Here is a 12,500-nt window from a genome sequence, read left to right on the forward strand (position 1 = left end):
TACCTCTCTCCCCTCCTCTCCTCTCTACCCCACAGTACCTCTCTCCTCTCCTCTCTACCCCACAGTACCTCTCTCCTCTCCTCTCCTCTCTACCCCACAGTACCTCTCTCTCCTCTCCTCTCTACCCCACAGTACCTCCTCTCCTCTCCTCTCTACCCCACAGTACCCTCTCTCCTCTCCTCTCCTCTCTACCCCACAGTACCTCTCTCCTCTCCTCTCCTCTCTACCCCACAGTACCTCTCTCCTCTCCTCTCCTCTCTACCCCACAGTACCTCTCTCCTCTCCTCTCCTCTCTACCCCACAGTACCTATCTCCTCTCCTCTCCTCTCTACACTACAGTACCTCTCTCCTCTCCTCTCTTCTCTACCCCACAGTACCTCTCTCCTCTCCTCTCCTCTCTACACTACAGTACCTCTCTCCTCTCCTCTCTACCCCACAGTACCTCTCTCCTCTCCTCTCCTCTCTACCCCACAGTACCTCTCTCCTCTCCTCTCCTCTCTACCCCACAGTACCTCTCTCCCTCTCCTCTCCTCTCTACCCCACAGTACCTCCTCTCCTCTCCTCTCCTCTCTTCTCTACCCCACAGTACCTCTCTCCTCTCCTCCCCTCTCTACCCCACAGTACCTCTCTCCTCTCCTCCTCTCTACCCCACAGTACCTCTCTCCTCTCCTCCCCTCTCTACCCCCACAGTACCCCTCTCCTCTCCTCTCTACCCCACAGTACCTCTCTCCTCTCCTCTCTACCCCACAGTACCTCTCTCCTCTCCTCTCTACCCCACAGTACCTCTCTCCTCTCCCCTCTCTACCCCACAGTACCTCTCTCCTCCCTCTCCTCTCTACCCCACAGTACCCTCTCTCCTCTCCCTCTCCTCTCTACCCCACAGTACCTCTCTCCTCTCCTCTACCCCACAGTACCTCTCTCCTCTCCTCTCCTCTCTTCTCTACCCCACAGTACCTCTCTCCTCTCCTCTCCTCTCCTCTCTACCCCACAGTACCTCTCTCCTCTCCTCTCTACCCCACAGTACCTCTCTCCTCTCCTCTCTACCCCACAGTACCTCTCTCCTCTCTTCTCTACCCCACAGTACCTCTCTCCTCTCTTCTCTACCCCACAGTACCTCTCTCCCCTCCCTCTCCTCTCTACCCCACAGTACCTCTCTCCTCTCCTCTCTACCCCACAGTACCTCTCTCCTCTCCTCTCCTCTCTACCCCACAGTACCTCTCTCCCTCTCCTCTCTACCCCACAGTACCTCCTCTCCTCTCCCTCTCTACCCCACAGTACCTCTCTCCCCTCCTCTCCTCTCTACCCCACAGTACCTCTCTCCTCTCCCTCTCTACCCCACAGTACCTCTCTCCTCTCCTCTCCTCTCTACCCCACAGTACCTCTCTCCTCTCCTCTCTACCCCACAGTACCTCCTCTCCTCTCCTCTCTACCCCACAGTACCTCTCTCCTCTCCTCTCCTCTCTACCCCACAGTACCTCTCTCCTCTCCTCTCCTCTCTACCCCACAGTACCTCTCTCCTCTCCTCTCCTCTCCTCTCTACCCCACAGTACCTCTCTCCTCTCCTCTCTACCCCACAGTACCTCTCTCCTCTCCTCTCTACCCCACAGTACCTCTCTCCTCTCTTCTCTACCCCACAGTACCTCTCTCCTCTCTTCTCTACCCCACAGTACCTCTCTCCCCTCCTCTCCTCTCTACCCCACAGTACCTCTCTCCTCTCCTCTCTACCCCACAGTACCTCTCTCCTCTCCTCTCCTCTCTACCCCACAGTACCTCTCTCCTCTCCTCTCTACCCCCACAGTACCTCCTCTCCTCTCCTCTCTACCCCACAGTACCTCTCTCCCCTCCTCTCCTCTCTACCCCACAGTACCTCTCTCCTCTCCTCTCTACCCCACAGTACCTCTCTCCTCTCCTCTCCTCTCTACCCCACAGTACCTCTCTCCTCTCCTCTCTACCCCACAGTACCTCCTCTCCTCTCCTCTCTACCCCACAGTACCTCTCTCCTCTCCTCTCCTCTCTACCCCACAGTACCTCTCTCCTCTCCCTCTCCTCTCTACCCCACAGTACCTCTCTCCTCTCCTCTCCTCTCTACCCCACAGTACCTCTCTCCTCTCCTCTCCTCTCTACCCCACAGTACCTATCTCCTCTCCCTCTCCTCTCTACACTACAGTACCTCTCTCTCTCCTCTCTTCTCTACCCCACAGTACCTCTCTCCTCTCCTCTCCTCTCTACACTACAGTACCTCTCTCCTCTCCTCTCTACCCCACAGTACCTCTCTCCTCTCCTCTCTACCCCACAGTACCTCTCTCCCTCCTCTCCTCTCTACCCCACAGTACCTCTCTCCTCTCCTCTCCTCTCTACCCCACAGTACCTCCTCTCCTCTCCTCTCTTCTCTACCCCACAGTACCTCTCTCCTCTCCTCCCCTCTCTACCCCACAGTACCTCTCTCCTCTCCTCCCCTCTCTACCCCACAGTACCTCTCTCTCTCCTCCCCTCTCTACCCCACAGTACCCCTCTCCTCTCCTCTCTACCCCACAGTACCTCTCTCCTCTCCTCCCTCTCTACCCCACAGTACCTCTCTCCTCTCCTCTCTACCCCACAGTACCTCTCTCCTCTCCTCTCTACCCCACAGTACCTCTCTCCTCCCCTCTCCTCTCTACCCCACAGTACCTCTCTCTCCTCTCCTCTCCTCTCCTCTCTACCCCACAGTACCTCTCTCCTCTCCTCTACCCCACAGTACCTCTCTCCTCTCCTCTCCTCTCTTCTCTACCCCACAGTACCTCTCTCCTCTCCTCTCCTCTCCTCTCTACCCCACAGTGCCCCTCTCTCCTCTCCTCTCTACCCCACAGTACCTCTCTCCTCTCCTCTCTACCCCACAGTACCTCTCTCCCTCTCTTCTCTACCCCACAGTACCTCTCTCCTCTCTTCTCTACCCCACAGTACCTCTCTCCCCTCCTCTCCTCTCTACCCCACAGTACCTCTCTCCTCTCCTCTCTACCCCACAGTACCTCTCTCCTCTCCTCTCTACCCCACAGTACCTCCTCTCCTCTCCTCTCTACCCCACAGTACCTCTATCCTCTCCTCTCCTCTCTACCCCACAGTACCTCTCTCCTCTCCTCTCCTCTCTACCCCACAGTACCTCTCTCCTCTCCTCTCCTCTCTACCCCACAGTACCTCTCTCCTCTCCTCTCCTCTCTACCCCACAGTACCTCTCTCCTCTCCTCTCCTCTCTACACTACAGTACCTCTCTCCTCTCCTCTCTTCTCTACCCCACAGTACCTCTCTCCTCTCCTCTCCTCTCTACACTACAGTACCTCTCTCCTCTCCTCTCTACCCCACAGTACCTCTCTCCTCTCCTCTCTACCCCACAGTACCTCTCTCCTCTCCTCTCCTCTCTACCCCACAGTACCTCTCTCCTCTCCTCTCTACCCCACAGTACCTCCTCTCCTCTCCTCTCCTCTCTTCTCTACCCCACAGTACCTCTCTCCTCTCCTCCCCTCTCTACCCCACAGTACCTCTCTCCTCTCCTCCCCTCTCTACCCCACAGTACCCCTCTCCTCTCCTCTCTACCCCACAGTACCTCTCTCCTCTCCTCTCTACCCCACAGTACCTCTCTCCTCTCCTCTCCTCTCTACCCCACAGTACCTCTCTCCTCTCCTCTCTACCCCACAGTACCTCTCTCCTCTCCTCTCCTCTCCTCTCTACCCCACAGTACCTCTCTCCTCTCCTCTCCTCTCCTCTCTACCCCACAGTACCTCTCTCCTCTCCTCTCCTCTCTACACTACAGTACCTCTCTCCTCTCCTCTCTTCTCTACCCCACAGTACCTCTCTCCTCTCCTCTCCTCTCTACACTACAGTACCTCTCTCCTCTCCTCTCTACCCCACAGTACCTCTCTCCTCTCCTCTCCTCTCTACCCCACAGTACCTCTCTCCTCTCCTCTCTACCCCACAGTACCTCTCTCCTCTCCTCTCCTCTCTACCCCACAGTACCTCCTCTCCTCTCCTCTCCTCTCTTCTCTACCCCACAGTACCTCTCTCCTCTCCTCCCCTCTCTACCCCACAGTACCTCTCTCCTCTCCTCCCCTCTCTACCCCACAGTACCTCTCCTCTCCCTCCCTCTCTACCCCACAGTACCTCTCTCCTCTCCTCTCTACCCCACAGTACCTCTCTCCTCTCCTCTCCTCTCTACCCCACAGTACCTCTCTCCTCTCCTCTCCTCTCTACCCCACAGTACCTCCTCTCCTCTCCTCTCCTCTCTTCTCTACCCCACAGTACCTCTCTCCTCTCCTCTCCCTCTCTACCCCACAGTACCTCTCTCCTCTCCTCCCTCTCTACCCCACAGTACCCCTCTCCTCTCCTCTCTACCCCACAGTACCTCTCTCCTCTCCTCTCTACCCCACAGTACCTCTCTCCTCTCCTCTCTACCCCACAGTACCTCTCTCCTCCCTCTCCTCTCTACCCCACAGTACCTCTCTCCTCTCCTCTCCTCTCCTCTCTACCCCACAGTACCTCTCTCCTCTCCTCTCTACCCCACAGTACCTCTCTCCTCTCCTCTCCTCTCTTCTCTACCCCACAGTACCTCTCTCCTCTCCTCTCCTCTCCTCTCTACCCCACAGTACCTCTCTCCTCTCCTCTCCTCTCTACCCCACAGTACCTCTCTCCTCTCCTCTCTACCCCACAGTACCTCTCTCCTCTCTTCTCTACCCCACAGTACCTCTCTCCTCTCTTCTCTACCCCACAGTACCTCTCTCCCCTCCTCTCCTCTCTACCCCACAGTACCTCTCTTCTCTCCTCTCTACCCCACAGTACCTCTCTCCTCTCCTCTCCTCTCTACCCCACAGTACCTCTCTCCTCTCCTCTCAACCCCACAGTACCCTCTCCTCTCCTCTCCTCTCTTCTCTACCCCACAGTACCTCTCTCCTCTCCTCTCCTCTCCTCTCTACCCCACAGTACCTCTCTCCTCTCCTCTCCTCTCTTCTCTACCCCACAGTACCTCTCTCCTCTCCTCTCCTCTCCTCTCTACCCCACAGTACCTCTCTCCTCTCCTCTCCTCTCTACACTACAGTACCTCTCTCCTCTCTTCTCTACCCCACAGTACCTCTCTCCTCTCTTCTCTACCCCACAGTACCTCTCTCCCCTCCTCTCCTCTCTACCCCACAGTACCTCTCTCCTCTCCTCTCTACCCCACATTACCTCTCTCCTCTCCTCTCTACCCCACAGTACCTCTCTCCTCTCCTCTCTACCCCACAGTACCCCTCTCCTCTCCTCTCTACCCCACAGTACCCCTCTCCTCTCCTCTCTACCCCACAGTACCTCTCTCCTCTCCTCTCTACCCCACAGTACCTCTCTCCTCTCCTCCCCTCTCTACCCCACAGTACCTCTCTCCTCTCCTCCCCTCTCTACCCCACAGTACCTCTCTCCTCTCCTCTCCTCTCTACCCCACAGTACCTCTCTCCTCTCCTCCCCTCTCTACCCCACAGTACCTCTCTCCTCTCCTCTCCTCTCTACCCCACAGGACCTCTCTCCTCTCCTCCCCCTCTCTACCCCACAGTACCCCTCTCCTCTCCTCTCTACCCCACAGTACCTCTCTCCTCTCCTCTCTACCCCACAGTACCTCTCTCCTCTCCTCTCTACCCCACAGTACCTCTCTCCTCTCCTCTCTACCCCACAGTACCTCTCTCCTCCCCTCTCCTCTCTACCCCACAGTACCTCTCTCCTCTCCTCTCCTCTCCTCTCTACCCCACAGTACCTCTCTCCTCTCCTCTCTACCCCACAGTACCTCTCTCCTCTCCTCTCCTCTCTTCTCTACCCCACAGTACCTCTCTCCTCTCCTCTCCTCTCCTCTCTACCCCACAGTACCTCTCTCCTCTCCTCTCCTCTCTACCCCACAGTACCTCTCTCCTCTCCTCTCCTCTCTACCCCACAGTACCTCTCTCCTCTCTTCTCTACCCCACAGTACCTCTCTCCTCTCTTCTCTACCCCACAGTACCTCTCTCCCCTCCTCTCCTCTCTACCCCACAGTACCTCTCTCCTCTCCTCTCTACCCCACAGTACCTCTCTCCTCTCCTCTCCTCTCTACCCCACAGTACCTCTCTCCTCTCCTCTCTACCCCACAGTACCTCTCTCCTCTCCTCTCCTCTCTACCCCACAGTACCCCTCTCCTCTCCTCTCTACCCCACAGTACCTCTCTCCTCTCCTCTCTACCCCACAGTACCTCCTCTCCTCTCCTCTCTACCCCACAGTACCTCTCTCCTCTCCTCTCCTCTCTACCCCACAGTACCTCTCTCCTCTCCTCTCCTCTCTACCCCACAGTACCTCTCTCCCTCTCCTCTCCTCTCTACCCCACAGTACCTCTCTCCTCTCCTCTCCTCTCTACCCCACAGTACCTCTCTCCTCTCCTCTCCTCTCTACACTACAGTACCTCTCTCCTCTCCTCTCTTCTCTACCCCACAGTACCTCTCTCCTCTCCTCTCCTCTCTACACTACAGTACCTCTCTCCTCTCCTCTCTACCCCACAGTACCTCTCTCCTCTCCTCTCCTCTCTACCCCACAGTACCTCTCTCCTCTCCTCTCCTCTCTACCCCACAGTACCTCCTCTCCTCTCCTCTCCTCTCTTCTCTACCCCACAGTACCTCTCTCCTCTCCTCCCCTCTCTACCCCACAGTACCTCTCTCCTCTCCTCCCCTCTCTACCCCACAGTACCCCTCTCCTCTCCTCTCTACCCCACAGTACCTCTCTCCTCTCCTCTCTACCCCACAGTACCTCTCTCCTCTCCTCTCTACCCCACAGTACCTCTCTCCTCCTCCTCTCTACCCCACAGTACCTCTCTCCTCTCCTCTCTACCCCACAGTACCTCTCTCCTCTCCTCTCTACCCCACAGTACCTCTCTCCTCTCCTCTCTACCCCACAGTACCTCACTCCTCTCCTCTCTACCCCACAGTACCTCTCTCCTCTCCTCTCTACCCCACAGTACCTCTCTCCTCTCCTCTCCTCTCCTCTCCTCTCTACCCCACAGTACCTCTCTCCTCTCTTCTCTACCCCACAGTACCTCTCTCCTCTCCTCTCCTCTCTACCCCACAGTACCTCTCTCCTCTCCTCTCTACCCCACAGTACCTCTCTCCTCTCCTCTCCTGTCCTCTTCTCTCTACCCCACAATACCTCTCTCCTCTCCTCTCTACCCCCACAGTACCTCTCTCCTCTCCTCTCCTCTCTACCCCACAGTACCTCTCTCCTCTCCTCTCTACCCCACAGTACCTCTCTCCTCCCCTCTCTACCCCACAGTACCTCTCTCCTCTCCTCTCCTCTCCTCTCCTCTCTACCCCACAGTACCTCTCTCCTCTCCTCTCCTCTCTACCCCACAGTACCTCTCTCCTCTCTACCCCACAGTACCTCTCTCCTCTCCTCTCCTCTCCTCTCCTCTCTACCCCACAGTACCTCTCTCCTCTCCTCTCCTCTCCTCTCTACCCCACAGTACCTCTCTCCTCTCCTCTCTACCCCACAGTACCTCTCTCCTCTCCTCTTCTCTCTACCCCACAGTACCTCTCTCCTCTCCTCTCTACCCCACAGTACCTCTCTCCTCTCCTCTCTACCCCACAGTACCTCTCTCCTCTCCTCTCTACCCCACAGTACATCTCTCCTCTCCTCTCTACCCCACAGTACCTCTCTCCTCTCCTCTCTACCCCACAGTACCTCTCTCCTCTCCTCTTCTCTCTACCCCACAGTACCTCTCTCCTCTCCTCTCTACCCCACAGTACCTCTCTCTCCTCTCCTCTCTACCCCACAGTACCTCTCTCCTCTCCTCTCTACCCCACAGTACCTCTCTCTTCTCCTCTCTACCCCACAGTACCTCTCTCCTCTCTTCTCTACCCCACAGTACCTCTCTCCACACCTCTCCTCTCTACCCCACAGTACCTCTCTCCTCTCCTCTTCTTCTCTCTACCCCACAGTACCTCTCTCCTCTCCTCTCCTCTCCTCTCCACCCCACAGTACCTCTCTCCTCTCCTCTCCTCTCCTCTCTACCCCACAGTACCTCTCTCCTCTCCTCTCCTCTCTACCCCACAGTACCTCTCTCCTCTCCTCTCCTCTCTACCCCACAGTACCTCTCTCCTCTCCTCTCCCCTCCTCTCTACCCCACAGTACCTCTCTCCTCTCCTCTCTACCCCACAGTACCTCTCTCCTCTCCTCTCTACCCCACAGTACCTCTCTCCTCTCCTCTCCTCTCTACCCCACAGTACCTCTCTCCTCTCCTCTCTACCCCACAGTACCTCTCTCCTCTCCTCTCTACCCCACAGTACCTCTCTCCTCTCCTCTTCTCTCTACCCCACAGTACCTCTCTCCTCTCCTCTCTACCCCACAGTACCTCTCTCCTCTCCTCTCTACCCCACAGTACCTCTCTCCTCTCCTCTCTACCCCACAGTACCTCTCTCCTCTCCTCTCTACCCCACAGTACCTCTCTCCTCTCTTCTCTACCCCACAGTACCTCTCTCCTCTCCTCTCCTCTCTACCCCACAGTACCTCTCTCCTCTCCTCTCTTCTTCTCTCTACCCCACAGTACCTCTCTCCTCTCCTCTCCTCTCCTCTCCTCTCTACCCCACAGTACCTCTCTCCTCTCCTCTCCTCTCTACCCCACAGTACCTCTCTCCTCTCCTCTCCTCTCTACCCCACAGTACCTCTCTCCTCTCCTCTCCTCTCTACCCCACAGTACCTCTCTCCTCTCCTCTCCCCTCCTCTCTACCCCACAGTACCTCTCTCCTCTCCTCTCTACCCCACAGTACCTCTCTCCTCTCCTCTCTACCCCACAGTACCTCTCTCCTCTCCTCTCTACCCCACAGTACCTCTCTCCTCTCCTCTCTACCCCACAGTACCTCTCTCCTCTCCTCTCTACCCCACAGTACCTCTCTCCTCTCCTCTCCTCTCCTCTCCCCAGTACCTTATGGATTAACAGAGCTTGTGTCTCATTGTATGCTACATTCACACTGTAGTTCACGCTCCAGTCCTCTCACACACCTCATTACCCATGGGCTGGTGTCCTCATGCGTTTCACCTCATACATGTTGGCTAGATTATTTATTTATCACCAGATGTGAATATTTGAAGCCTCGGTAATCTCCTCCTACTGCAGTGTGCATGTCATGGTGATCATTGTGAACCTGGTGTGTTGTTGAATATTTGTAATCAAATGTAATAAAGAAACGTGTTGTCAGGTCCAGACAGTAATAATCTAAACTCGATATTTTAACCCCCCCCCCCCCCCAGCGTTTGCCACAAGCTTCGGCGTCAAAGCCGTCATGAAAACATCAGTCCTGCTCACGTGGGAAGTGCCAGAAAACTACAAGTCCCAAGTGCCTTTCAAGGTAAAAGTCTGTCTGTCTGTCTGTCTGTCTTTTGAGCTGTCTGTCTGTCTGTCTGTCTGTCTATGTTTCTCTCTGTCTGTCTGTCTCTCTATGTTTCTCTCTGTCTGTCTGTCTCTATGTTTCTGTCTGTCTGTCTGTCTCTCTATGTTTCTCTCTGTCTGTCTGTCTGTCTGTCTCTCTATGTTTCTGTCTGTCTGTCTGTCTGTCTGTCCGTCTCTATGTTTCTCTCTGTCTGTCTGTCTGTCTGTCTGTCTGTCTGTCTGTCTGTCTGTCTGTCTGTCTGTCTGTCTCTCTATGTTTCTGTCTGTCTGTCTGTCTTCCTAACACTAACCACTATTTGACCCTGTGTGTGTGTGTGTGTGTGTGTGTGTGTGTGTGTGTGTGTGTGTGTGTGTGTGTGTGTGTGTGTGTGTGTCTCTCTCCAGATCCTGTATAACCAGCAGAGTGTGGAGGTACAGGGGAACCTGAAGAGGAAGTTGATCACCCGACTACAGCCTGATACAGACTACAGCTTTGTGTTGATGACCAGAGGAAACACAGCTGGCGGTCTGCAGCAGCAGGTGTCCATCAGAACCGCCCCAGACCTCCTGAAGACTAAACCTGTCCTCTACTCTACTCAGCACAACCAGGAGGGGAAGCTCACTATAGACCTGCCTAAAGTACAACCTACTAGTCAAGTCAGGTTAGTATCATTTAACTAACTACAAATACAACTAACACTACTATAGACCTGCCTAAAGTACAACCTACTAGTCAAGTCAGGTTAGTATCATTTAACTAACTACAAATACAACTAACACTACTATAGACCTGTCTAAAGTACAACCTACTAGTCAAGTCAGGTTGGTATCATTTAACTAACTATAGCTACAACTAACACTACTATAGACCTGTCTAAAGTACAACCTACTAGTCAAGTCAGGTTGGTATCATTTAACTAACTATAGCTACAACTAACACTACTATAGACCTGTCTAAAGTACAACCTACTAGTCAAGTCAGGTTGGTATCATTTAACTAACTACAAATACAACTAACACTACTATAGACCTGTCTAAAGTACAACCTACTAGTCAAGTCAGGTTGGTATCATTTAACTAACTACAAATACAACTAACACTACTATAGACCTGCCTAAAGTACAGCCTACTAGTCAAGTCAGGTTAGTATGACATCGAACCATGAAAACACAAACTCTTTGTAGAAAACAAACAGGAAGTAGCCCAAACTCTTTGTAGAAAACATACAGGAAGTAGCCCAAACTCTTTGTAGACAGCAAACAGGAAGTAGCCCAAACTCTTTGTAGAAAACATACAGGAAGTAGCCCAAACTCTTTGTTGACAGCAAACAGGAAGTAGCCCAAACTCTTTGTAGAAAACAAACAGGAAGTAGCCCAAACTCTTTGTAGAAAGCAAACAGGAAGTAGCCCAAACTCTTTGTAGAAAACAAACAGGAAGTAGCCCAAACTCTTTGTAGAAAACAAACAGGAAGTAGCCCAAACTCTTTGTAGAAAACAAACAGGAAGTAGCCCAAACTCTTTGTAGAAAGCAAACAGGAAGTAGCCCAAACTCTTTGTAGAAAACAAACAGGAAGTAGCCCAAACTCTTTGTAGAAAACAAACAGGAAGTAGCCCAAACTCTTTGTAGAAAACATACAGGAAGTAGCCCAAACTCTTTGTAGACAGCAAACAGGAAGTAGCCCAAACTCTTTGTAGAAAACATACAGGAAGTAGCCCAAACTCTTTGTTTACAGCAAACAGGAAGTAGCCCAAACTCTTTGTAGAAAACAAACAGGAAGTAGCCCAAACTCTTTGTAGAAAGCAAACAGGAAGTAGCCCAAACTCTTTGCAGAAAGCAAACAGGAAGTAGCCCAAACTCTTTGTAGACAGCAAACAGGAAGTAGCCCAAACTCTTTGTAGACAGCAAACAGGAAGTAGCCCAAACTCTTTGTAGAAAGCAAACAGGAAGTAGCCCAAACTCTTTGTAGACAGCAAACAGGAAGTAGCCCAAACTCTTTGTAGAAAGCAAACAGGAAGTAGCCCAAACTCTTTGTAGAAAGCAAACAGGAAGTAGCCCAAACTCTTTGTAGAAAGCAAACAGGAAGTAGCCCAAACTCTTTGTAGACAGCAAACAGGAAGTAGCCCAAACACTTTGTAGAAAGCAAACAGGAAGTAGTCCAAACTCTTTGTAGAAAGCAAACAGGAAGTAGCCCAAACTCTTTGTAGACAGCAAACAGGAAGTAGCCCAAACTCTTTGTAGAAAGCAAACAGGAAGTAGCCCAAACACTTTGTAGAAAGCAAACAGGAAGTAGCCCAAACTCTTTGTAGAAAGCAAACAGGAAGTAGCCCAAACTCTTTGTAGAAAGCAAACAGGAAGTAGCCCAAACTCTTTGTAGAAAGCAAACAGGAAGTAGCCCAAACTCTTTGTAGAAAGCAAACAGGAAGTAGTCCAAACTCTTTGTAGAAAGCAAAGAGGAAGTAGCCCAAACTCTTTGTAGACAGCAAACAGGAAGTAGCCCAAACTCTTTGTAGAAAGCAAACAGGAAGTAAATGATCCTTGTGCCATCTGAAAAGTCCATTCCTCTACTGCAGCACTAGCATATTGCCAATACTTTTTTTTTACCTTCTTTTGCTATCGGGAACATTTTGGTCAAATTACCTCAAAATGACCCAAATGAAGAACTCAGAATGATCCAAAATGGCACCCTATTTCCCCCATAGGACTCTGGTTAAAAGTAGTGCACTATGTAGGGAATAGGGTGCCCTTCGGAAGTGACTGGTTACAGCTGGAAGATCCTTCCTCTGACACTGCTATCCCAGTCGCCAGGGCAACCGAGGTCAGAGACGGGAACAGCGTCCTGATTGGTGAAACGATTACTGTGCTGTGGAGCACGGTTGAGGCTTAACACGCATACACACGTACACACGTTGTGATGCTCAGTTCAGATTGACAGTGTAACTGCAGCTGGTTATTGAGTAGTAGGTATCTTGTTAGATATATATCTTCTACCACTCTGAGATGAACAGAAAGATGGATCGCACGGTGGGAGCATAGAGGATAAGGCAGGGAGAGGAGAGGGGAAGAGAGGAGAGGAGAAGAAGAGGGGAGGGGAGGGGGAGAGGAGAGGAGAAGACAGGAGGAGAGAGGAGAA

The 12,500-nt window shown here is 52.9% G+C and overlaps 1 protein-coding gene across 1 annotated transcript in view; it reads left to right on the plus strand.

Moving 5' to 3' along the window:
* LOC135535170 (receptor-type tyrosine-protein phosphatase F-like) overlaps nt 1-12,500 on the plus strand; it is a gene marked incomplete at its 3' end in the record, with an annotated part of 15,626 nt that overhangs the window by 2,055 nt on the left and 1,071 nt on the right. The window contains exons 2-3 of the mRNA XM_064961880.1: nt 9,253-9,350; nt 9,776-10,032. Coding sequence (XP_064817952.1) covers nt 9,253-9,350; nt 9,776-10,032 — 355 coding nt within the window. The remainder of the gene's footprint in view (nt 1-9,252; nt 9,351-9,775; nt 10,033-12,500) is intronic.

Source organism: Oncorhynchus masou, unplaced genomic scaffold, assembly GCF_036934945.1.
Source record: "Oncorhynchus masou masou isolate Uvic2021 unplaced genomic scaffold, UVic_Omas_1.1 unplaced_scaffold_4562, whole genome shotgun sequence".
Taxonomy (NCBI): Eukaryota; Metazoa; Chordata; class Actinopteri; order Salmoniformes; family Salmonidae; genus Oncorhynchus; species Oncorhynchus masou.